This window comes from Aplysia californica, unplaced genomic scaffold (genome assembly GCF_000002075.1).
Source record: "Aplysia californica isolate F4 #8 unplaced genomic scaffold, AplCal3.0 scaffold00627, whole genome shotgun sequence".
Lineage (NCBI taxonomy): Eukaryota > Metazoa > Mollusca > Gastropoda > Aplysiida > Aplysiidae > Aplysia > Aplysia californica.
Genome location: NW_004797897.1, coordinates 451,263 through 463,984, shown reverse-complemented (window position 1 = coordinate 463,984; position 12,722 = coordinate 451,263). Strand labels below are relative to the sequence as shown.

At 37.0% G+C, this 12,722-nt stretch overlaps 1 protein-coding gene across 2 annotated transcripts in view; it reads left to right on the top strand.

Moving 5' to 3' along the window:
• Window positions 1-843: 843 nt before the first annotated feature.
• Window positions 844-12,722, top strand: part of LOC101854750 (laminin subunit alpha) — a gene marked incomplete at its 5' end in the record, with an annotated part of 81,500 nt that continues 69,621 nt past the window's right edge. For both annotated transcript variants that reach the window (XM_013087707.1, XM_013087705.1), the window contains 11 exon segments: window positions 844-1,080; window positions 2,108-2,278; window positions 3,314-3,524; window positions 4,040-4,158; window positions 6,009-6,099; window positions 7,118-7,214; window positions 8,087-8,262; window positions 9,446-9,583; window positions 10,238-10,375; window positions 11,404-11,538; window positions 12,321-12,458. In XM_013087707.1, coding sequence (XP_012943161.1) covers window positions 844-1,080; window positions 2,108-2,278; window positions 3,314-3,524; window positions 4,040-4,158; window positions 6,009-6,099; window positions 7,118-7,214; window positions 8,087-8,262; window positions 9,446-9,583; window positions 10,238-10,375; window positions 11,404-11,538; window positions 12,321-12,458 — 1,651 coding nt within the window.

The window sequence follows — 12,722 nt, the reverse complement described above, 5'->3', positions numbered from 1 at the left end:
TGTGTGGCTTCTGTACTTTGTTCTGTTAGCTTCCCGTCATTTTTTACCATGATGAACGTGCTGCGAGATGTAAGCAAACAAGACCCAATTGACTGATTAAATATTTTCAGAGAGCTTAAAGAGACCCCCAACACTCTACCCTATTACTTTTTCACGACTTGTCTGTTTTTAGTTGATAGTATTTCATGAAATCCAGCCTTGCACGGGCTACAACTCTTAACATCACTTTTAGTTGGCCTGTATAGTATTGTGCTGTTTGTTTTTTAAATTGATTTCTGGCTTTAATGATAATGTCGATCTGTTCGGGGATTTTTAAAATGTCAACAGATACAGACAGAAATAACAGGGATTCTGGAGAAATAGGACTTGCCCTAAAACCATACACTATTTTAATGTGTGAAGTGTTTTCATCTGTCCGTTTATACCGTCAAATGTTAAATTTACTATTATCAGGGCCAGCTCAGGCTGAGTGGAAGCAGAGTCCCAGTAGAAAGACTGACATACCTGAACATACTTGATAAAATAACTTTTCCCCATGCAAAATTCAAACTCACGTCACTGTCTTTAGAGTTCAAAAGCAAAGAGCCCAACCATTACACCACAAACTCCTGTCAATGATATAGTGTTGTATATCCTTTTTCTTGCTTTGTGATGATAGTTTTACTTCACTTGCAACACAATTAGGTTATATAAGTGCCGAAGATTAGAGGTTCGAGGCGTTACAAGAGAGTAACAAATACAAAAAAGAAGGTTGAGAGACTTCCTTTTTCTAATCAGATTAATAAACCACTAAGAAACTGTAAAAAGATGTTCATGTTTGTGTTTTTATTTTTATTTTCTCAGGAATTCCATGTGGCGTATGTGTTCATCAAGATGGCCAACTCTCCCCGCCCCGGGGTGTGGGTGCTGGAGAGGTCCACAGACTTTGGAGCCACCTGGGAGCCCTGGCAGTACTTCGCAGATACGCCCAGCGACTGTGCCAACTTCTTCAACACAGCGGCCGATGAACGCATTTCCTCTGATGACCAGATCTTGTGTACCACAGAGTTCTCCAAAGTCGTGCCTCTGAGCAATGGAGAGGTTTGTTGACTTGATTTAGAAAGATTAATAATGATTAATGTTAACCCTATAGATCCGAACTTCGTGTTGTACTATCATATCCATACGACGTGGGGAACTCTGTGCCCCCATTTTCCAAAGAGGAAATTTACTCTTTAATCCGATCCAGACGCTTTGCATAGCAATCTGTCAAAATGATTTTTCGAGAAATTCTGAAAGTTTCAAAGAGATCTTCGCTATAGAAGTATTCTAAAATATAAAGAATACTGTCCCTAGGGTACAAAATGATCTAGACGTACGGATAGGGTTAATTAATTGCCTCCACATTAAATCATGCTAATAAACTTAAATTCTGTTAATTCATCTTGGCAAACAAGAGTGTTAAGTTCTCCCTTTACTTGTTACAACCTTTAACGAATTTGTTTGAGTCTTAGTGGAGGTGGGTTGGGGAGGCGGAGGTTGCGGAAGGGTGCATGCGTAAAAATTATGTGTCTTGTTTTATGAAAGCTTTCGAAAACTTACAGTTTGTGTCTTACAGCAGCAAATTGATAAAGTGCGTACTGTTATTTTTACCTTTGTATTTCAGTTGTCTGGAATTTATAAACTTTGAACTGTTTCTAGTTTGGATTATGTAGCAGCTCCTGCTTGCTTGAGTTACAGCCATATGAAACACTGTTTGTTAAGTTGGGATTTTTGCTCGCGGGACACTGACGATTCTGAAGTCGCTTTTAAGGACAAGCGGGCTAACCCAGATTTTGGGGGTTTCCAGAAATCTTTACCTACACCAAAAGTGGGTATTGCCCTACTTATAGGAAAAGTTTGGTTTTATTAGTGTGTATATTATTTGTTAGGTTAGAGAGGAAACTCTCCGTTACTTTTAAAGAAACTTAACAAGGGGCAAAAACTTTACCTTCAATTTTTTCAGAACAGCATTTTTGGGGATAGCCCCCTTGTGCTTAAAAGCGACCATTTGCTCTATGGTTTTGTTTTCTCCTGCTCACAGAACAGTGTCGATTATTTGCACAATGGTTTTGTTTTTCCCCCCCAGATTGTGGTGTCGCTGGTGAACGGACGTCCCAATGCCTTGAACTTCTCTTATGCCGACACACTCCAGGAGTGGACCAAGGCTACAGATGTCCAGCTGAGACTGCTCCGCACCAAGACCTTGTTGGGTCATCTCATGGCTGTTGCCCGCCAAGACCCGACCGTGACCAGGAGGGTAAGTATCTCCTCACTCGGCATTGCTTCAGAACTGTTTTGTCGAAATAGCACTTAGTTATGTAGTGTATTTCGGACAAAATAATCATAAGTCGATGACCAGTGTGAAAGGTGAAATGGTTAATTTAAAATAAAAGGTGATTTGATAAAAGTGAATGGTGAACGTGAAAGGTGAAATGGGGAGTGCACAAGGTGAAATGAAGTATGTCTAGTGTTGAATGATGTAATTCTAGAATTTTTATGTATAAAGTATGTCAAAATAATATTGGGACTAAGCTTTCTTAAAAATAGGTCCTTGACTGCATGGCTGGGAATATTTAAAAACTTGTTTTTTATGAGTTACTGCAGTGAGTGAAGAGATCATCTTTTGTTTTGTTCTTATCTGATCATGTTAATGAGTTGAGGAGGGGAGATCAATCTGTAATCTTCCAACTTAGAACACAACATGTATCCCTCAATCAACATTTTCAACGGAATTGGAGTAAAGCAGTCTACTGCCTGCCCACTAAGTGACTACCCCTCAGAGACAGTGGAACATCATCTCTTGTTCTGTAGAAAACTAACCGATTTGATGGGATGTTTTCTTCCCAAGCTACCCCACACATCTAACTGCCTTTATTCCTCAAGACAACAATTAGAACAGATATGCAGCTATTACAGAATGGCATCAAGCAGAAGAGTTAAGGCTCAGATGCTACTGGATCGCTAACTATAACAACTATTTTATCCTTACATTGAGCAGGTCAGTGAAACCAAAATTCTTATGCAGGAAAAATTGACACATTTTTCATTTTGAATTGAATGTGACCTTTTCGCACACGATGGAGCCAATTGCTTGCTGGTTTTGTAACCTTGTGTTCCATCTTAAACTGAAACACAGAGACAGGTTGTCTACTTTTATCAAAAATTTTGCATCATTAAACAGATTTTAAAAGTCTTTCCTGCAAGGCTTTTACAAGATATTATTGTAATTACCAAATTCTCTCAAGAAATGACTTTGCATACAAAATTTTACATTGTTTTTTTTTTCTCCCAGTATTACTACAGTATCAAGGACATCTCCATTGGTGGACGCTGTGTGTGCAACGGTCATGCTCAGACTTGTGACACCCGTGACCCGACCACCACCAAACTGCTGTGTGACTGCGAACACTTCACCTGTGGAGAGCAGTGCAACCACTGTTGTCCGGGGTACACGCAGAAGCGCTGGCGACGAGCCATCATTGATCAGCCGTTTATGTGTGAACGTACGTCGTAAGCCTTTTAAGAATGAAGTTGTCTCATTTCTGTTGCCTAAGCAAGATTGTCAGTTTTGACATAGTTGCATTACTGAGTATTTTTTTTGCTTTTTAATTGAAGAAAAATTTTTGGGTGGGGGGGGGGGACGGGGGCTGGCGTGCAATTCATTTTCCTTTTATGGTTTTTATATTGCAAGAGTGATATTTCATTTTACGATAAGTTTTTCTCTGAGGGATGTTTTTCAATATTAGTGTATAATGGGATTATACCACATTTTTATGATTATTAACGTTTTACTAGTGTAAACTTATGTTAGGCAGTGGGAGCATATGTGTTTGCAGCTTGGCTATGGAATTTATGATGATAATGATAATTTGGTACAAATATTTTTGTGGCATACATTAGTTAAAGAAGAGCTAATGTTTTTAAATAAGAGATTGGCGTAACCTGACACACAGAATGTTTTTTTAAGTTAACTGTTTTTAAAAGGCTTAAACTGTTATTTCCTCCGTCTATTCCTCAGCATGTGAATGTTATGGCCACTCTGATGAATGTATTTTTGATGACGAAGTGGAACGTACCAGGCGTAGTATTGATATCCATGGTATCTACGAGGGAGGTGGAGTGTGTCAGAACTGCAGGGTAAGTCTTAAGTAGTGTTTATTGCATTAAGTCTTTATATCTGAGGTGGGGTAAACCCACAATGCTGGGGCCCTTTTTTTATACTAAATCTAAAATGAGGAAAACGTCTGTATTGGTCATTAAATCAAAACAAGTGAACCTATTTTGATAGTTCTTCATCTAATGAATGAAATCCTCATAAAAGAGACCTTGCTGAAATGTAATTTCATGTAGAAGTCGTTGTAAAGGAATGTTCCTGAGTCACTGAGCAGCTCACCGGCACTGCGGTTCTGATTGCGAGCCGCTAGGAGTGGTTTGCCGGAGATAAAGAGTTAAGTTAACTCTTTCCACACTTAAGTGTTTTCCACTGTTACACTAGAACAGTGTGCTGTGAATGTAACAAGTGAAAGAGGGTGTTGGGAGAGGCGAGCTTCTGCATAGAAGACGATGTCCAAAAAAATGTTTATACATAAATTGAGCCAATGAATTGATGAAATGATCCTTTTTGCTCTAGCAATACTTATAATATTATCCTTTGGATAATAGACTGTGGAGGCGTAGCTCCCAATATCACAATGTACTAAGGATTGGTATGGAATGGGTTTAATATTGTATTGGTTAAAGCGACTGTTGACGGTTTAGTCTGAGCGTTTTTTTGGTGCTGTTTAACTGTTGAAACATGAATGTATATAATTGAAATGCCTGCATACCAGGCTATTAGTTTTGTGTTTTGTGGTTTTGTCTTTTCTTACCGTTTAATTTTGCTGTTACTATTGGACAGTTATCACTGTATTTTCTTGGAATTTCAAAACACTTTTTCACATTCTTTACTTTACTTTACTTTACTTTTCCGATCCAGCGGCCATTTGGGTTCTAGCCCTTCGGTCTGTTGATATGGCAAAGAATATATTTTTTTCACATTCATATATATGCAATTGATGTGTCAAAAATATGTGATTTTTATTTGTTCATGTGTAGTCAGTAAAGCTATCTGTGGATTTTATTACAATATACTGAGGACTTTTGTGGGAGTGACAATTCTAGCTCTAATAAAAATGTCTCACTATCTCCTGTGTCTAACTTTTCTTGTAAAAAAGGCCTCGTCATTGTCTTGTGTGTGGTTATAAATTCTATATAGTCCGTTGTTTTTAACTCTTTCCCTACCAGGGGATTTTCCTCACCTGGACAAGGCCCTATCTGTGACCTACTTTCTGATTCTGCCTACTGTCGGACAAATTAAAGATTTTTTAGTTCAATTTTCAATATTAGCCACATGTATTATATATGGAAATAAAGGGGAAATAATTACCTATTTTAACATGTTGCTAAAAATGATCAATCTTCGGCCTGAGATTTCAGATTCAATTACATGTATTACTATAGTAGACGTGGTTTTGAAGCAGGAAGTGGAGGGCTGTGAAACATGGCTCGTGGTAGTGAAAGAGTTAAAGCCTGCCCGAGATAAAACTGGCAACATAAATTGGTTCACAAAGCAGATTATCAGTGTGTAGAAACAGATTAAAGGCAATTTTTGAGAAGGTCTATTGAAAAGGTCTCCTTGGGCTGCTTGTAAATCATAGTGTTTTATGTAATTCTTGAAACCACATTTTAGGTAAATAATCTAAAATTATGAAGCTCATAAGATTGAATTGATGCCAGTTTCTTTCTAATTTTGCTGTCACTGAACATCAGGTACAATTAACTGTAGGTGTTGAGGGCTATTGTGAAGTGCTGAAGATTCGTGTAATGTCTCTTAGATGCGTTTGATTTTCTCATATATATATCTGAGGCAGCCAACAGTTTTTCAGAACTTAGAAAAGAGAATTATTTTCCAAACTCCAACTATTGTATTACATCACTCTCTCACCCAGGACAATACGATGGGCATTAACTGTGAGCAGTGTGTATCTGGCTACTACAGACCCCTCGGTGTGCCAAGAAATGCAACAGATGCGTGCCGTCGTAAGTACATTTGTGTCACGACGCAGTTGAATCAAGCGCTTGTCAATTTTTGGCCATACGGAGTTATAGTATCATTTTAAACCTTGTTCATTTATCTTTCATTTGAAGGAAAAAATACCCATTTATCTTGAATAGAAGTCGAGATATCCACATTTGAAGGAGGTGACGGTCGCCTTGTTTCAGAGGTTAAATTAGCGAGAAAATGACTGTGAAAGCTTGATTATTTCCTTACCTTGAGAGCTGGTGGTAACTGAAAACTTATATTATTTGTGCTTTTTTTTATAATCTACTTTTTTCCTGTAAAATCCACACAGAAATGTGTTCTTGAATGGACGTAAAAGATGTTGAGCCAAAATAAAAAAATTTGATAAACATTGCCAAACGTGCGAAAAAATGCCTTTGTTAGATTTCATTATTGTGACGATCGCGCCTGATTTCACCACACTGCCTCACATTTTCTTTGCTATAGTATCCATTTTGAGTCATAGTGATGAATGTGTGAACGTGGGAAGAGTAGTATACGTAATAATTGAATAATCTCATGACTTTCTCGATCTATTTAAAAAACAAAGGGAAAGCTTTTCTATTTTTCTCCCTTCTTCACCCATAAAGAAGAATGATTGTACTTTTTTAAATCTTTGTCTATAAAGGTGAAATAATAGGTCACTGTATGAAAAGATTTCGTTAGTCAGTGTATGAAAGAATTGGTAGGCCTATAGAATTAATGATTTCCTAAACTTTTTCCTGTGATCAGAATGACAATCCCTTTTGCTTTCTTCTTATTTTCTGCTCTTTTTCAAGAATGTAGAACAGGTCCACAGATTTAACACAGAATGTATTTTTATAATGATGAATTCAAAGGAAAATAGACTAGATGAGATAAACTTTATATTCTTGTCTTGGAAATATTTGTTAGCTTTATTTACATCCAAGTACTGACTGCTATATTATTTGCTTTACTCACTTGTTTGTAAAAGGAATTAGAGCTGTATGTTCCATTTTCCTTGTGTTCTTACAGCCTGTGAATGTGACCTCCGCGTGTCGACGGGAGAATGTGAGGAGGGCAGCGGGAGATGCCTGTGTCGACCAGAATATGCAGGTGTCAATTGTGACAGGTAGGACTTTCTTTTAAAACTCAGGATAATTTGATGAAAAGCATAATCCAGGGACAGGAATTTTTCTTGTCCTGAGTCAAAAAGAGGTAGTTTTTTCGCTTTACCTGGAATTTATTTAGTACGTTTATGTATAAATAGTGAACAGTTCTTTTTTACACTGTCTTCAAAAGTCAGGACACAGGGAGCAGTCCCCATTGCTAAGACGCAACTCAATTTTCTTCTTGTAATGTTTATTGTCAGAACTAGGTACGCAAAGGAGGACATGCAGTTAATTTTTAATGGACCTAGAAATGTGCAATCTTATTGAAGAATGTACAAATTTTACAAATGTAAAAATTATACAAATGACAATTGGTCGCTTTAAAGCACAAAAGCGCTATCCCGAAAAATGCTGCTTTGAGAAAATAGAAGTTTAAGTTTATGCCTCCTGTACAGTTTCCTTAAAAGACAAGAAGAGTTTTCTCTGTAACCAAACAAATATACACACCAATGAAACCAAACTTCTCCTATAGGTACGGCAATACCGACTTTTGGTGTTGGTCAAGATTTTTCTACCAATTTTCTACTTCATCCCTTGCATTTTTTTTCCTGTGTATTGTTATGACTCTGTCCAAAATGTCCACCTGTCTAAGAAAACCATTTTTCTCCTCAACAATAAGTCGCTGGTGTTTTGGACAATTTCGACTGCACTTTATTCTTTCACTATTCCGTATACCAGGATCTGGACCATAAAAATGTATCTTATCTAATCTTATCTTATCTTAATCCTTAACTTTATCCTCATCGTTATCTTTATCTTATCTTATCTTATCCTATTTAATCTTACCTTACCTAATCTTATCTTATCTTATCTTATCTTATATTGTCCATAGATGCAATTTTGGCTACTACGGCTATCCGGACTGCATCCCTTGTGAGTGCGATGTGAACGGCACGGAGGGAGCCATCTGCTATGTCACCTCAGGGAATTGTCCCTGCAAGCCAAACTACGATGGCAGAAAGTGCGACCAGTGTGCTCTAGGCTTCTACAATTTCCCTGAGTGTATTCGTAAGTTGAAGTTCTTCACACAGTTTATAAAGGATGCTACTTTTGGTTCTATGAAAACGCTGTTTAATAAATTAATCTTTTAGATAATAAAAGCTTGGAAGGTGCATACTCATTTTGTATTGCTTCATTTTGACTGAGCAGTCTAAATATAAATAGTGTTAATATCGATTGGTCTTTATGAGGTATTTTGTTTCATAGTTGCATGTGTTGTCTTGAATTCAAATGTGAAATTAACTTCCCTTCTGATAGAGGAAACCTCTCTAGAATGAAAAGAATTTATGGTAATCGTAAATTTTAAAACATTATTTACTGATTTGCTGTGATCTCAGCTGATCTTTGTACTTTTGAAACTACATACTTGTTGATAATGTGTTGGAAGTTATCATAAGTTGGAAGGGCAACCGTTATTGTTGTTTGTCTGTTATGTGTTAAGAGTGGAGTGCTTGCTCTCTGTGGCTGTAACCCTTTCCTTGTTGAGTTGTTTCCATCTACGTCTTTACAAACATGGCAAAATGTTCATCCAAGAGAGCTTGAAACAAAGCTAGAATATCTTTACATTTATCTAAGAACAAGCAACAGTAAAAGTTGTAATGACATCTCCTAAAGTGTCTCCTATATACCAGTAGACACAAATCGCTGTGAACCAGTTTTGGACAACAAAGTAAATTGATACATATGTACTGGAGTGAAGAAGTTAATTAACGGATTTTTCAACCTTCCTGTGCTAGTGTTTCTTCTGATTATCTTTTAACTTGAAAATTACTCTAAAGTCTGCCGCGCCGAGCATATGTATTGACTGCTAAAATTTGTTCTTGATTACAACCATTTTAGACTCATTTTTTCAGGGCTTTTCATATTTGTATTCATAATCCGTCCTCTTCTGAGTACAGCACATACCTCTAAACCATGACCTAAAGAGATTCAACCCAGAAAAACCACCCACATACTTGCTTTGTGACTATGTCTGTGAAATGATCTAACATCTTCTCTCCAAATGTTCCAAACTACAGGACTTCAGAAAGCAAATTCTACCTCTAGTCGCTACCACAGAAAATAACCTATATTGTAGTGAAGAACAACTATTGAAGACGTCAACATTTGTTAACATGGCATTGAACTGAAGGATACACACTGAAAGGCTGCAGGATTAACAATGACATAATATATTACTTTTTTGTTTCAGCTTGTGAGTGTAGTCCAGTGGGTTCTCCCACAACTGTGTGTGGCCTGGAGGATGGTCTGTGCCAGTGTCTGGGCAACTATGGAGGCAGAGACTGTGGGGAGTGCGCTGATGGCTACTTCAGATTTCCTCAATGCGAATGTAAGAAACTGGAATCATTTGTTATATTAATTTATGTGCTATCCAGTTTTGGGTGATATGTCATTTCTTTTTTTCAATTAATGGTTAGGCCTACCTACATATGTATTTACTGAGGAATACAAGATGTCCATCAAGTTCAGCTTTATATATGATGTAACAAATTTGTGTTCTCTTGTCATTTGTAGTTCTAGTCTTTGTATGTGACATAAAACTTGCACAGCAACCCATTTAACTTTTTGTTACAATGACATATCCTTTTATGTTACCTCTAAGTGTATAAAGAAGCATATTTTTGAAACGATAGTGCAATTATTATTTCTTCAAAGATTTGACTATTTCCATTTTTTTTTTCACATGAAGTTTTGGTCTGCCTTCACAACTAAGGTCATTTTATGAAGAAACAAATATAATGTCACAAACCATAATTCCTCTAAACATTCACAGGTGGATGGTTGGTGGGTGTTCTGGTGTGGTTTGCTCCTTCTTTCCTATCAAACATCTATCGCCCTGATCTCTCCTCCTTCTTTTTTATGTTTGTTACTCTCTTGTGACATCTCTAATCTTCAGCACTTATATGACCTTATTGTGTTGCAAGTGCCGTAAAACTCTTACTAAAACAAACATTCACATGTACCGTTTTCCTTTCATGACCAGATTGCAACTGTGACCCCAGTGGAACAGTAGAAGAAATCTGTGACAAGCAGGTTGGGACCTGCATGTGTAGAGAGAACTACGCTGGTGACCGCTGCGATCGCTGTGCTGCAGGCTACTTCAACTTCCCAACTTGTCAACGTAAATATTTTACTCTATGTTTTAGTTTAGTTTAGTAAGAGTTTTAGGGCATACGGTCGTATGAGCGCACAAAACAAGTCGGTTGCATTCATAACAGTTCATTGCACGGTTTGATATTTGTCAATACATTAAATGTTAAAATATAATAAATTCGTGGCAATAACAAATTCTTAGTTTAAAATATTTTTTAAATAACGTTTAAAATTTAAATAACTTTATTCACAATTTACTGTAAAGTCCATTGGCCTTGATAAAGTGTAGAATTTTGTTGGGATCAACGACAAACACTCTCCCACAGATTGACTTTAAAAATAAACTAAAAAACTACACTTCCAGTCTGTGGGAGACACTTTGGAAAATAAAATTAACAATAAACTTCACAGCATCATGTCCTAACTGGGTGCATGAAAACCTTCAGGCCTCTTCAGAAGACACAAAGTTATTTTTACTCGATTACACACCAGACACACCTCCCTGACACATAAATACCTCCAAGTTATGAACTATAGTGAAAGGTTTCATCCCTCACCCTCTCCTGTGGGTTTGGTTTTTTTTCTAATTCGGAAAGGTAAATATCTGTAGATAATTTTGTTGTGGGCTTAGAATAAGGAACAATAGCTCTTTGTTCAGTTCCTTCTACCATGCTCCTGGATTTTTTAACTTTGTCTTTGTAGGTGAATATTTCTTTGGCTAGTTGAATATCATGTATGCACATGAGATGTTGAAGTATGTATGATATTAGTGCTAACAATATCAAATGCAGTAGAATTACTTCAGTGCTCATGTTTATGATAACGGATAAGGGAATGCGTTCAAACATTTTAGGCTGATTTAATCAGTTTCAAATGGTAGTCATGCTTTCAGAACATGTATATGTGACTGAATTGCTTTTAGTTTGTTTTTTTCTTGTGTGTGTGTGGTTTATTCTCAGTAATCATGTCATAGACGTAAAGTGCTCAGAGCTTACACAAGTATGGAGTAGAGCACCATATAATACATTTATTATTTTTATTATGGTTTTGTTTCAGAGTGCCAGTGTTCGGACCCTGGATCTCTCAGTCCTGTCTGTGCTGAGAATGGCCAGTGTCGTTGTGCTCCCAACTTTGGAGGTCTCAGCTGCCAGCATTGTGCTCCTGGATACTATAAATACCCAGACTGCATTCGTGAGTTACTGCTTTGTTACTTACTGCTGATTGAATCATGTCAATAAAGGCGGTTTAGTATGGTTCACTTTTTTGTTTAAAACTGAGAAATGTTATTGTATTTGATTTTTGAGACAGTGTCTGTTGAAGCTAACAATAAATCCCTATACGTATGCCTGGGGTCATTTGATACCCCAGGAGTTGTGTTCTTCACATTTTAGAATACTTCTTGTATGAAGATCTCTTCGAAAGTTTCAATATTTCTCTAAAAATCATTTTAGCAGACCATACCAATCGGATTAATGAGTAAATTTCCTCTTTGGAAAGTGGGGGCACAGAGTTCCTCACGTCGTATGGGTATGATATTAAAACACGATCTACGGATAGGGTTATTCAATCAGTTGTGGTCACTTGGGTTATTACATGACTTTTATATGCTCCAAATTCATATTGACTGAATATGTAGGCCTATGCTTCCCAGGGTGCTGAGATTATGTCAGACTGCCTTCAGGTCTGCTGTGGTATGATTGAGATTGTAAAATGCATAGAACTTGCTGTTGAGTGGGAATTTGTGCTATACAAATATTTTTTTTCTGATTTAAAAAAGTCTACAAAATTAGAATAGTTTATCAGGACATAGCTTGCTGTGATAAAGTAATTTGCCTATTTCACTTAAATATCAATATCTGCTGCTTTGTATTTGGATCTGTTATGATTTTGTTTTTTCGTGTCGTTGCCTCTTTGTCTTCATCATTTCAATTTTTTATGTCCTTTTGTAACTTCATTCTATTCCAAAATTCCAGCCTGCAACTGTGACTTCTACGGCTCCCTTGCTCAGACGTGTGACCAGGTATCTGGCCAGTGTCACTGCAGAAGCAACTTTGTGGGTGTGATGTGCGACACGTGCGGGGAGAGCTTTTACAACTATCCAGTGTGTGAAGGTGTGTGGCGGTGAAAGTGGTTTCATGAAGAAATGATTACTGAATTATGGTAAAAGCATAAACATTATGTGGATGTTGCTTGAAGTAGGAGGTGTTTAGTATGAAATTTAAAGACCATAAGAAGAACAAGAGATGGCATATTTGTAATCATTGACTTTAGAGGTATATGATATCATGATATTATAGTTGGCTATTGTGTTTGTTTCTTACTTTTGAGCATAACCTTTCTTAAAAATATAGATTTCATTTAAGATATTGGGGGGG